Genomic DNA, 13,391 nt, shown 5'->3' on the forward strand with positions numbered 1-13,391 from the left:
AAGATCTCTGCAGCTCTCAGCTTCGAAACATCCTGAAAATGAAGTTCCATCAAAATGTATTTTCACAGAGCACTATGTTTCGTTATCTTTGAGAATATATTTCAAAGACTTGCAGATATGTTCAGTCAGAAGCAGGTCTCAAGGAAGAAAAGCTAGCAAAACAGAACAACAGAACTTTTATGGTTTGGGTTTTTTTTTTCACTCCTCTAAAATAAGATAAAAAAAAAGACATTCCTGCAGAATGTCTTTTCCTGCCAGGCCTTTGGGGAACCCACCACACTGCCATCTGAGATCTGAGGCCACGGGTTACATTCTCTGGTCTGTCATGTTCATTCTGGGATGCTTGGGAGCACACAGAAAAGTCACGGAGGCAGTGCTGTGTTTGAATATTCTCCCAGTGTGTGGGGAAACTCTACCAGAGCAAAGCGAGTAAAGGTGCCTTTCTCATCTCCTGCATTAGCAACTCATCACTCAGCATAACTTCACTCTAAGATGGTTGAATGCAACTTGCTGTACCAGGGCATGAGCACAAGTTATCTTCTGCTACCTCTGTGGCAGCAGCAGAAAGAAGAGGAAGATACAATAATTGTTGCTGGTCACATCCCAATTTGAAATACATTCTAAACAAATCAGCACTCAACTCATCTATGCACTGGCATAAGCCCTGTTAGAAGTTATGGGGTTTCTAAACCTGTGCAATGTTGGCAAAGAAAGCAATTTCTATAAATGCCACTTAGGGTTGTGAAACTTTGTCATGAGCCATCAGAAAACATATAATTAATACATATAGTTTAGAATCGTTTGTAGAAGTGCAACACTTTTTAAAATAAGAAATCTTCTCCGACTGCATTTTGTGTGTGTGTTTCTTTAATTTAGTAATTAAGCATCTGGAATGTCCTGACTGATGAAGAAATACTGAGACTTCTACAAGTGATTTCAGAGAAGAGCCTGTTCATTTTTTTAACAGCTTGGCACCTGGTGTAATTTAACATTTTTGGTTCCTTGGGTAGTTATTGGGTAGGTATTAACTGAGTGCATTTAGCTGTGAAAACAGATGTCACTTATAATCTCTTTATGATAAAAAGTCTCACAAAATATTTTAAAATGCCTTCAAATAAAATGCAATCAAAAAATCTTAGGTTTCAAACAAGAGATCAGGGCAAAAAAAATTACTTTGGCCAGGAAGAAAGCAGCTATGACATAGCAGGAAAACGCAGCAAGCGTTGTTATTAGCAATGAGAAAGGCATGTTGTGCTTCCTGGTCTTAAAACATTTTTAAGTCCTTATCTACAGTGCTGAAATAGTAGGTGGTGCAAAGAATCTTTCTCCTGTCTTTCTCCATATATATATATGGAGAAATGCATATATATATATGCGAGAGCCACAGTTTGGAGGAAGACTTCCAGCCAAGCTAACCACTGACTGACTCGGGAACATCCAAGCTCCCTTGGGAACAGGTTGACCAGCAGCACAGTCCAAACCACGGTCCATGTCCCTCTTCTCATCTCTGACTGAAGAGTGTTAGCACTGATTTCCAGAAGCATAGCTAAGACTGTAGGGGACTGAACTTCTCAAGTTGTGCTAATCAAGTGTTCTGGTTTGGTTCCTTAGCCATGACAAGTGACAGTGAAGCCAGGCCATACAAAAGACAGCAGGAACATTAGGTCCCTCTGCATGGCAGTGATAAACCTTACCTTGAACTGTTTTTCTAGTCGTGTCTTCCCTCCTATGCCAGGTATGAGGATGCTGTTAACATAACTATGCAGCTGGTTTGCAGACACTTCAGTCTCCTTCCCAAGGATGGCTTCCAACAAGGCATCATGAATAAAAATGTACTGCTCCTAGAAAAATATCAGCATGTCAGGCAGGCATCTGGAATAACCTGAACAGCTGGTTTTGACTGAGGGGTAGAGCACACTAAAGGAAACGGTGTGCAAAACAAGTCACCCATGCAAATACCACCAAATCCAGAATAAACATCTATAAACATAGCACAGCTATGAATGAGTCTAAAGCAAAATCTGAAGTTTCTGGCTTAAAAAAAGAGACATTCTAGTGCAAAAAAAATGCCAGTAATGCATTCAATTTTTACAGGCATGTAACTGGAAAAATGTATTTTCTTTATGATTACAATATAAAAATGAACATGAATTTAAATTCAACCCTGCTGCAATTTTTACCTCTGTCTGGACGAGGTAGTTGCGCTGTGTCCTGATATGTTTCAGGAAACCCAGGACATTAACTGTGCTTTTGTCTTTTATTTGTTGCAGCATACTGTCTATCACAATGTAGGTACCAGTCCTGCCAACACCAGCACTACAGAAAACATAAGAGAAACCCATGTAATACAGTTAGATGAAAACAAATGCAGACTTAACACCAGAACAGAATTAAGCAAATATTGCTGTTCACAGACATTCATTTTCCTGCTAGCTTCAACCACTAAAGTTTCACAGCAAAATATTTTGGTTTTCTGGGAATATTACCAGGCATATATTTCCTCCCTTCTGTGGTGCAGGATGAGGATGAACACAACACAAGCCATCAAACCTGTGCCAGCAGCGTCAGGATGGGGCTGCCATTGTCCTGGACTTCACAGTCTGGCTGTTCACACTTGCCTCCTGTCAACAACTGCTACTGTTACTGGAGTTGGCTGGAAGAAGCCATATAGAGATCCACCCTATGCCAAGCTGCTGCTATCCTGGACCGTCAAGGTCACTCCAGGCCGTGAAGAGTGAGAAGCATTCCAGTGGAACTGGAAATGCAAGTGGTACCAGCACTGTGGGAAGGCATGAGAAGGGGCTGATGCTTGCAGGACTCCTTTGCAAGGGAGGAGAGTGGTCCTGGGCTCAACAGAGAGGGGGCTCTTCAGAAAGTCTCAGTTTCTGCTCAGGAGGGAGCTGTAACCTCCATCATCCTCTCCCCTTCGCTGTGGTGCTGTGCAGCCCCCTCACACACAGAGATGAAGACCACATCCCTGAACTAATTTATTGACTGATCTATTGTTCTGACTGCAAGTCGGGTGAGTGTGAGTGTGGTTCAGTGGCAGTGCCATGCCTAGGTGTCCATGTGTTCATGTGGTTGGTTCCCAGCAGAGGTGATCCTGCCCTGTCCATGCCCTGAGCGGACAGGCTACAAACAAGCTTCAACCAAGGAACTTCACAACCACACCAGTGCAATGTTTGGCAGCCTAGTGTTGTGGCATTAGCAAAACCCTGTGTCAATTGGGAAGCTTTTGCATTGGAGCTGTCTTAAGATGTAGGCAAAGCAAGGTCATGTACCTGCACCCCACGGGGCTGGCACACTCCTGCTGTGTTAGTAACTTATGGTGTTGCTGTTAGCTGGCATGAAAGAGCACACAGTGTGCACTAGGTGTGCCTGCCTTGAGGTGTTTAGTCACAGCCATCATACCTGCAGTGCACCACCACTGGTCCCATGTCCGGGGTCCTGGCTGCAGAGGATCTCCTGACGAAGGTGAGCACGGGCAGCGCGTACTCGGGCACACCCATGTCGGGCCACTGCGTGTAGTGATACTGAATAACCGTTCGCTCGTTCTGCCGCCCCTTGGGGTTTCCTTTCTGACCCTGTGTGCCAAGTGTGCGCAGAGAGAAGGAGGAGATGAGGGAAAAGAAGCACAGAAATATGATCAGTCCTTCTGGCTTGCTCAGCTGAGAAAGTGGTGGACTCTGACAGAAGAAATCTTCTGCAGCTCTGCCTCCTGCTAGGTGGAGACAGAGTTCAAGGAAAAATACATATGGGAACAGGTAATAACAGCAATAACTGTGACACCAAAGCAGCAGTGAACTAGAGAAAAACAAATACAGGCTGAATCTTTCACCAGGATCCTTGTAATCCTGGCTTTGCTTACTTATTTCCCACCCACCTGCTCCTTCAAGTTGCCTAAGCAAACCCCGCGTTGTGCTCTGGTGTGCCTTGCATCCCACAGATGCCATAAGGCACCTGGATGAGAACTCACCTTTTTCATCTTCGTGTTCCTGACGGTGAAGCGGCGCAGGGTGTAGCAGGCGTGGACGTTTGTGCTCTTCAGCGTGACGATGATGTTGCCGTACTCCTCGCTGTTCTCTGTCGGCCAGTACTGATCGCATTTCCTCTGAACAAAGACACAGTCAGGTGGGTTGGCTGAGGGTTTGAGCTGCTGCTTTGTGTTTGTGTTTAGAGCTTTTTAAAAAAAGTAAAATAATGGCGAGCTATGTACCCCTCTGTTATGTTCGTTATGTATTATGCATCAATATGTATCAACCCAAGCCATTTAAAAACAAATTCTGCCCAGGTGATTTAGGGAGGTGTTAAGGAGCAACTGCTAACAAACTAGAAAATCTCTTACTCTTCCTTTTTCAACAAGGTTTGTGATCATGACAATGATTCCAGTATTTTGTTCCCAAATCATCCTCCAGAAATCTTCAAAGGTAGACTTTAAAGGTCCCTGGGTAGCAATGTAGGCTTTTGCTTTGTTGTAACCCTTCAAAGAAAACCATAATGCCAAGTGAGATGAAAGCAATATCATGGCAGACACATTAATATTTTAAAAGTAACAAAGAAAGGTGCTTTTCTTATTCAGAATAGCGAGGAATTCATAGCAAAATTATCAGGTGAAGTTGGAAAACACAATCACTTCACAAATGGCAATACTTCCTCCTTGTGGAAGAATTCAACGGTAGAGAAGATAAAAACAATTAAAGCAACTTACATCGACATAATTAGCATTAATGTAGTCACTGTGCTTAGAATCTTTCCCCGGTAAAGGCCTTAGCTTCACCCTGCTGTGATCATCTGCAGATAAAAAACAGAGCAGAGAAGCATTAGGGAAACACACTGCAGAACTGCAGGCAAACATCCCATTTCCTGGGTATTGGGGTAGCCCCTACTTATACACACAAGAGATCAGCCTTGGATTGGAATCAAGAGGGATATGGGAGCATCTGTTCTTGGTCACCTGCTCATGGTAGCAGGTTGACAGTCTTCACATCCTTAAAAGTACATGGTTCATGCTTGAACAGCTTCTCTTTAAAGAACACTGGAGCCTCAGGAGCTAGGATCACCCGCATCATGGAGTAGTGTGGTTCAGGGAGCCAGGGCACCCCACGGAGCTGTAACACTGAGCAGAGACATCAGCGTGGCTCTGGCAGGCAAAGCTGCCTCTGCTTGGCTCATCCTCCTCCCTCAGTGCTGGGCTCAGACATCTCTGCTGGCTCTGGGAGATGAGTGACTGTCCTCACTTCTTCATCACACCACCAGGACAGATCTGAGGTCATGATCTGTAGCTCCTCTTTTTGTTTCACCCAAATGCTTGGCTTCATCTTAAAGCAGAAAGAAATCACAGTCCTTCTGCTCCTAGGCAGAGGCACTGGGCTGGGTGGTACTTCCCACTCATGTAGAGATGAGACACATCAGCCAACTTTAAGCACGAATACTGTGGTTTCAGTTCCCTTCCTTGAGGACCAGCAGAGAGAGACTTTCCTCCAGGGACAATTCAGAGGACTGGAGTGCCTGCTCCAGTTCTCCTCCAATGGCACATCTCTATGCCTAGAGGGACCAGATGTCCATGTCTAAAATGACAGCTGGGACAAGCTCAAGGAATGCCCTTGCCCAAGGCCACACAGCAAGCCTTTCAGAGGTCTGGGAATTGATCCTCAGCCAGTACCTTGATTACTTATGAGAATCTGTTAGAGACATGTATTTCCTTCCTGTGCCATCAAAAACATTTGGGATTTATTGCAATGTTTATGAACATTGTGAACTTTCTACCAGTGGCTCTCCATTTCTGTTCTTAAACCACAGTGACTGCTGCATCTGCGATCCATGCCACATCAGAGAACAATAGGGAAAAAGTTACTGCATTTCCATCCCAGACATGCAATAATTTGCATTCTGAGTCCAATCAGAGTCCAGATTTGCAGTTCTCAGAGGGATACAGACAAAGCCTGCTCTGTGCTACAAAGATCACTGTTTGTCCAAGTCCTACACACAGCTGAGGCAGTTTGAAATACAGCAGATACACTCTGCAAGATTTAGCACCTCTGGGATTGTAAGGTAATCCCAGGAATCATCAGTAAAACCTTTTGCTCCACCATGCACTTCCCTTAGGCCTGTTTTCAGGCATTAGCAGGCAGAAGAGCTCTGATCATCAACTGATCCCAGTTATTCCCCCACAAAATTTCATACCAAACTGCTACTTCTAGAACTACGTTTGGACCATGAAACCGCAAAACATTTCAAAACCAAAGATGGAGTGAAATCCTGGCTCCAGAGAAGTTGTCAAAACATCCAAGGCCTTTAGTGGAGAAATGACCTCCCAGACACACTTTCACATGTTTATTAATGACTGTGTAATAATGTAACCAGGAGCCACCTGCCTGTCCCAGTCACCACAGACACACTGTGAGAGGAGAGTGTTTTTTTGGGTTGATGCATTGTGCTTAGGCCAGTGCTTACTTACAGGCCAGGATGTTGATGTATCTGTTCTTGTGCTTGTTGTCGGGGTGGTTGGAATGCTCTGCAGTGATGTTCATGTCGGCCGTACAGCGCTGCACCTCCTAGGCACAAAAATTATTCAAATGGAAAATCTGGCAGTCCAAAAAAATTGAGCTGTCTTTTTTTATATCTGCAACAGCTTACACAAACAACATTTAAAATATCAGTATCTTAACTGCTGGGTTAAACACAAAGCCTTTCAGCATTGTCCTGTTTACCATGGTTTGCTCACACTGAGCCCTGTGAGCTGTCCCTGGTGCACAGTTATACTCCTCTCCACAGACCTGGGGACAGATGCTCTTTGAGCACCCTGAGGGCCGACTGTCCCCTCTGACAACCAGTCCACTGCCTCCTGCACTGCATCTCCTGCACCTCCCTTGGGGAGGGAAGAGAGGGTCCCTCAAAGGCAAGAGTGGCCAGTGCAGTGTAAGAAACTAAGCACAAAAAACATTTCAACAGAAGACTTTTGACTGTTGGACAACTTATCTGCTCATAACCTCTCAAAACGGGGTTTCTGACATTTACGTTTGGTACTGACCTTTTATTAGTTCTCTGCAGAGAGATGCCTTTTGTAAAATATAAATAAAATAGATCTCTGAAGACAACAGCGAGTGCTTAAATATCACTGCTCGGACACTGATTAACTGCCCACAATATAGTGAAAATCATAAAAGGTTGTATCCATGTATATATACATTTACAAAGCAGAGAGCAGCCAGGCTTGCCAAGGTGTTTATGAAGCCAGAGATGCAGATTTCTGTCTGGCTGAGGCTGTAGGTTAGATACCTAATTCCCATCGATTTTTTTTAGTTCTCAACCCACCCCTTACTGTGTTCAACAACAGAGTACAGGGCTACTGAAATGGGGCAATGGAGGGTCTTTTCTCTGACCTTAGAGAGAAGCAGCCATTCCCTTTGGCCAGACCATCCTAGAGAGTTACACACTTCAGAGGCTGTCTCATAAACTGAATCACTCGTGTGATTCCATCTCCAAGATAACTTTTTTTGGTATCAATTTAACCACAATCTTCCTGAAAAAGTAAACCCTCTTTTTATCACTAGCATAAATATTCTTCATGTAAAGACACCTTTTTTGGTGGGGGAAAAAAAAAATCAATATTTGGAGTTTACAAAATTGTGGAAGAAAATATATTTATTCAAATCTTTTGTGAGTCCCAGAAATTGCACCAAACAGAACCAATTTCCCCTAAGGATATGTGAGGAAGTGTCAAATCACTTTGTACTTCAGACTTTAAAAATAACAGCACAGAACCTGAGAGGGAAAGTCATTAGGAGCTCACAGCTGCTACAAAGATCACGAGCTAAGTGACAAAGAAAAATTATCACGAGAAATGCTATACAAATTGCAGATGTAAGAGTTCAGCATTATGCAGACATTTCACAAAGGATTTGTATAGGAATTTTGATATCTTCTCCAACATTTACATTTTAAAAGTGCAAAGTATACTAAAACCTTGAACATTTTATAGCTTTTATATCCATGTGACACTCACAAATAACAATTGCTTCTCTCTGTCTTCCCCAACCCTCCGTAGGGAGAAACATACTGTGCTCAAGGAGATAAGCTGAGCAAAGACAAAGAGGAATCAAGCAAAACTCTCAGCTGGCCCTAATAGAATTTTCATAGTTCCATTTCTATCACAAATAAAAAACCCCCATATTAAAGTGTGCGCTTCCCCTAATTCTGCCTGTCAGCTCCAGTAAGAAAGGGACTTCTGATTACACAATGGGCAGGATCAGTTCAGCCTAGGACATAATTGGAAAAGCAGCAATATTTACATGTTAGGTTGATTTTATGTAATTTTGTTTTGCCTATTTTTGCATTTAGAAATCATACATCACTGCTGTACTATTACAGGTCGCTCCTAAAAAATACCCTCCCTGCTTCTGAAAAACCTCACGTCACACCCTACATCCCTGTATCACTACAGAATTCTTTTTAGGAGTTATTGGCATTGAAAAATTTATGCCAAATGCTGTAGAATTTAATATAGATTAATCCAATAAGGTTCTGTGGAGAATACTCTGAAAAGTTATAGAATTTAATAGGGAATTACCTCCCTGCTAAAGAATTTTTTCTGACAGTTTAAATACTACATAGTAAATGTATCATTTTCTATTAAATTCTATAGGATTTTTCCATAAGGGAATTGTTGGTGAGGTTAATCATTTTAATTAACCTTTTTATGTTGATAGTGACTGTTTCCTCAACTGTACATGTTCCCAGCTGGCCAATATAAAGTTAATAGAACAGGAAGATTAAGCTAAGATGGTGAAAAACACAGCAATGGAAAAGGAGGTCTGACTCTGTGAGAGCTGATGATCTGAAAACAGCTTTTCTTAACGCACAGCATTCTAAATGGCTTTTAATACTCTGGGAAGCTGCTGTAATGGTGGATTTCTTTGTCTGCACACTGCAAAAGCACAACGAAAGGAGACTGTTGAAGAAAAGCTTCCTCCTTGCCAATATGCCTGCACTATTTTTGTCTTTTTTTAAAAGTCTTCAGCCCTCCCCTCCAGTCCAGGGCACAGCCAAGGCTCTGGGACATTGCAGCAGTCCAGAAGGGGTCTGAGGACATCCTCCAGCTCCACGCTGGCCACTGACAGTGTTTGGCTGTGCAGGATGGAGAGACGGGGTTGAGAGCAGAGTGTGGCTCTCCATGCTCTCCTACTCTCCTGGGTTCATCTCTCCAAATTATAACCACAAATTACTAAACCACAGCTCCTCCCACCAGACAGTAAGGCACAAGTTAACATTCCTCTGTTATTAAAGCCGAGCTGTTTGCCTTTCATCAATGCACAAAATGCTGCAAGAAGACAAGACTAGTTGCTGCCTGTCACTTGTGCCTCTGTTCAGAGTATTATTTGCTCCTTGGCAGAAGAGGACAGCCTGGTGCTAATAAATAACACCCTGGAGAAAGTCCCCAAAAGCCACCATCTTAATTTTGCCATTTTTCCACATTTATGTATATCACATATTTACTTTCCCAGAATTTTCTATGGCGTATACAATGAACACCATAGGATTTCTAAACCTTACTGCCTACTGAGTCCTTCATTTGCACTTAAAACATCACCGTGATTGCATTATTATTACCACCTACCTTTATAGGCAGGTCACTAGGCTGATCCCAGGCTGCTCACTGCTGCCAAAACAAATTCCTCTCACAATTAGCCCCAAACTGCTACTGGCACCTTGGAGTAGGACAGATAGTGTCCATATCACCACATCCATAATTCATCCATAAACTTTTCAGCTCTAGAGTATTTCCTCTGGCTTTCCTTAATCCTGCTTGGTCTCTTACACTGATCATAATGGCAGCTGGCTTGCACACTGCTGCTTCTCATGTTTAACTTCGCAGAACACATTACTGTCCCAGGATGAATGAATACAGGCTCTTATTCTGTCCTTTCAACTTATCATTGACAACCCAAGAAACCAAAGTACATGGTTTCAATTGACCGTTAGTTACTGTAAAAAGTGTTCTAGTCTATGCTATTATGGCTAATTTACCTTTTAATTATATTGTCCATGCTAATGCTAATTGGAATTTGATATACCCAGGTTTAACGACCCATTTTAATTGCCTTTCTGAAACAAGTTACAGATTAGTTTCTTCTAAACTTCAAAGAATTTCCATTTAAGTGTAAAATCAAACTGCTCCAGTGTCTTGCTGGCAATATAAGGTTCTGAGCAAGAATTTTTGCTACAGTGACTGAGCAGGAACTCGGTCTCTTGATTTGGCCTTACGCAGCGCTGCTGTTGTTTCCCATTACTTCAGGCTGATGTCCTGGCAGGGGCTGAACTGTGAAAGCCTATGAATAGCAATGAGGAGGAATCACGAACAAAGAAAGGATCCTAATCTGAGGGACTTAATCAGAGAAGATCCACAGCTCTGCTTTGATATTAAGGTGATATTTTTCAGCATGAAAGCGGCTAGTTCATCCACCCCTAAAATCAGTTTTGATCTATTATTTTAATCCCAAATTACAGGAATTCTGTGGTAGTGCTCTTGCTGTTTGTTTTATCACAGCAAACATGAAGACAGCATACCAACAGAGACTGCGGATAGTATTTGAAGATATCTCACAGGAACAGTGTAGATTTCTGCGATAATTTAGCACTAGTATAAACTCTCTGACAGCACTCAAGAGAGAGGTGAGCTGGGGACAGCCTAGAAAGAAGGTGAAAATAAACAAACCAAAAGGACTCAGCACAGGAATAACATAAAGAGATAGCTTAAAATTCCTGTAAATGCATAAAAGAGGAGAGGACAGTGGAGGACTGTTTGCTTGTGGTATCCTGCCCTTCATTAGGCAGGGAAGTGCCAGAGTCTGACCAAAACCTTGCATTGCCCATGCAATGGCTCCTCCAAACAGGATTTCCAGGCAGAAACCTTGGGAATGGCTGTGGTACTGTGATTAGTAACAGAAAACCCAGATATCTTAACTTCTTTTATTGCTTCTCTTCAGCTTTATCTCTTAATTCACAATGCCCATTTTTGAGGGCAGGTGAAGCAATGAGACAAGAATTGAGAACTCCAGGAAAGCCCTATTCTGCAGCAATCCTTCCTCCTCCAGCTTCACAGTGCTGCTTCCCTCTGGTTTCAGTACAGCAACGTACAGGCTGAGAACACCTTCAATTAGGGCAATTTTGGGCCAGGGTTATAAACCATTCCCAATGCAGTATTGCCTGCTAGCAGCATGCTTTTGAAATGGCATCCTTCTACTGCCAAATTCCTTGGTGTAGATGCAGCTGGAAGCATATGTCTGGTGTGAGCTGTGTCTAATCTGTAAGGGATGTCAGTATTACTACCCGGGGCTTTTAGTGTCTCAAGAAAAGTGCAAAGTGCAGCGTTATCTGCCTTCAATGCAGCCCTTTGCTAGAAAATAACATTCTGAGGTCACCGGTTAAAAAGAGCCAGTGACCCTTGTCCTGACCAGCAGCAACCATGAGAATAACTGCTAGCAAATCCCTGCCACATTGCTGAAAATACAGATTTATGTTATTTTCTTACATTTCAGGACATTTAGAAGAAGGTGTCGCTGGAGTATAAAGATATTTTCAATTTATGTGATGAGGGAGCTAGACAGCCTGCCTCCAAGTTCAGCGAGCCTGTTCAGACTCCAAATTGGCAATGAATCATTACACTCACACGGCCACGGGCAGGAGAGGTCTGTGGAGATTGCATTCACCCACTCTAATCGCTCCCGCAGCAGCACTGACTGACCTGCCCCGGAATTACGGAGGAGGGAAATAAAATTGTCTGATCTCAAAAATCCAAATACTGCATTAAACTGTAAAAACAGTTAGCTTTGGGGATGGAAGGTGATTTCTTGGCTTAGTGTTCCTTTCTTAGAGCAAGAGGACATGATTACTCAAAAAAACTTACTGTGTTATTGCAGTAACCGGCCAGGGGGAGGGAATGAAAAGCTTTACTGTGGGAGGCTACACTTCACACTGTTTTTAATACAGGAATTTGGAGGGCACATGTCCTATATAGTCAGGCTATCAGGGGAATTGAGGATGACAAATGTGAGATCAGTTCTTAAAATGAGATCCGGAAGAGGTTTCAGGTGCTGCAGCCCACTACATCTGATTCTCTGTGGGACAAACTGCTAAACACTGTAATAGAAGCCAGCAGAGCTAGTGAACACCTCTAATACACTGGGGAGAGGTCCCTGAAAAAGTCTACAGACCATCTAGCAGAGAGTAGCACATCAATTTTCAAAATATGTGAAAGGGCCCCTCAGAAAATATTACTTAAAAAACTGATCTGTCTTGGCGCAAAAAGAAAACTCGCCTTGTGCACTAACAGGTGAGAGGTGGGTCTCACCTGTCTGGGAATTTTCAATGTTCAGCTTTCACTGATGGGACCTTATGGGACCTAATCTATTCATAAATGGGCTGCAGAGGAGACAAAGTGTGTTTACAATACAAAATTATTCAGGGTAATTAGAACAAAAGCTGTTTGTGAAGAGAAGCAGAACCATCTCCCAACACTGAGTGGCCAAGTGATAAAATGACAACTGTAATCCAATGTTGATAAATGCAAAGTGATGTACTTGGGAAAAACAACCCCAACTAACTACACATACTGACAGGTTCCCAATTTGCTATTGCCATTCAGTGATGAGACCTTGGGGTCACAGCCGATGGTTTTCTGGAGGTGCCAGCTGAGTGCTCAGTAGTTGTTAAAAACCAAACAGTATGTTAGGAGGAAGGAAAGTAATGGAAAACCAAATGGAAAACATCACTGTGCTCCTGCAGAACTCAGCAGTTAAGTGACTCATTACATACTGTGCACAGTTTTGGCCTTTCTGTCTTGAAAAGGATATGGTAAAGGAAGAAAAAAAGGCACAGAGGGAACAAGTCGTCATAAGTCTGGAATGGCTTCCTCCAGCAAACCAAGTGAATAGTTCAGACTTCTTCAGATTTGAAAATGGATTATTAAGGGGGAATATGGAGGTGGACAGAGACATGTGAGGCATTTAAGTAAACAGGGATGTACTTTGTAATGCAAAAACTAGAAAGCATCAAGGGAAGTTATTAGGCGTGAGGTAAAAGCAAAAGGAAGTCTGTTCTTGCGGAACAAATTGTAGAATTCATTGCCACGGGACACTTTGGACACCAGAAGCCTAAAAGGGTTCAAGAGGCAATCAGAAATTTATGGAAGAAAGGTCTATCAAAGACTGTTAAACGTAACGATGCCAAGAAAATCTCTGGCTAGACAAGGAGTAGATATAATCTCTGGCTCAGGAAGCCTCTCAATCTCTGTTCAGTCTTGCCCTCAAACCCTGCCCCAGTGCTGCCCTGTAAAAATGTGGTACCTCATCCTGTATGCCATAGCAAGAGAGTGCTGGAGCTACCTGAGAGCA

General features: G+C 42.9%; 1 protein-coding gene across 1 annotated transcript in view; it reads right to left on the minus strand.

The window, feature by feature from the left end:
- Nucleotides 1-13,391, minus strand: part of PTPRG (protein tyrosine phosphatase receptor type G) — a 400,490-nt gene that overhangs the window by 14,630 nt on the left and 372,469 nt on the right. The window contains exons 16-22 of the mRNA XM_032698957.1: nt 6,458-6,554; nt 4,709-4,791; nt 4,346-4,480; nt 3,977-4,111; nt 3,412-3,584; nt 2,181-2,316; nt 1,695-1,841 (exon numbers count right to left, since the gene is read on the minus strand). Of these exons, the coding sequence (XP_032554848.1) occupies nt 1,695-1,841; nt 2,181-2,316; nt 3,412-3,584; nt 3,977-4,111; nt 4,346-4,480; nt 4,709-4,791; nt 6,458-6,554 (906 nt within the window). The remainder of the gene's footprint in view (nt 1-1,694; nt 1,842-2,180; nt 2,317-3,411; nt 3,585-3,976; nt 4,112-4,345; nt 4,481-4,708; nt 4,792-6,457; nt 6,555-13,391) is intronic.

This window comes from Chiroxiphia lanceolata, chromosome 11 (assembly GCF_009829145.1).
Source record: "Chiroxiphia lanceolata isolate bChiLan1 chromosome 11, bChiLan1.pri, whole genome shotgun sequence".
NCBI lineage: Eukaryota > Metazoa > Chordata > Aves > Passeriformes > Pipridae > Chiroxiphia > Chiroxiphia lanceolata.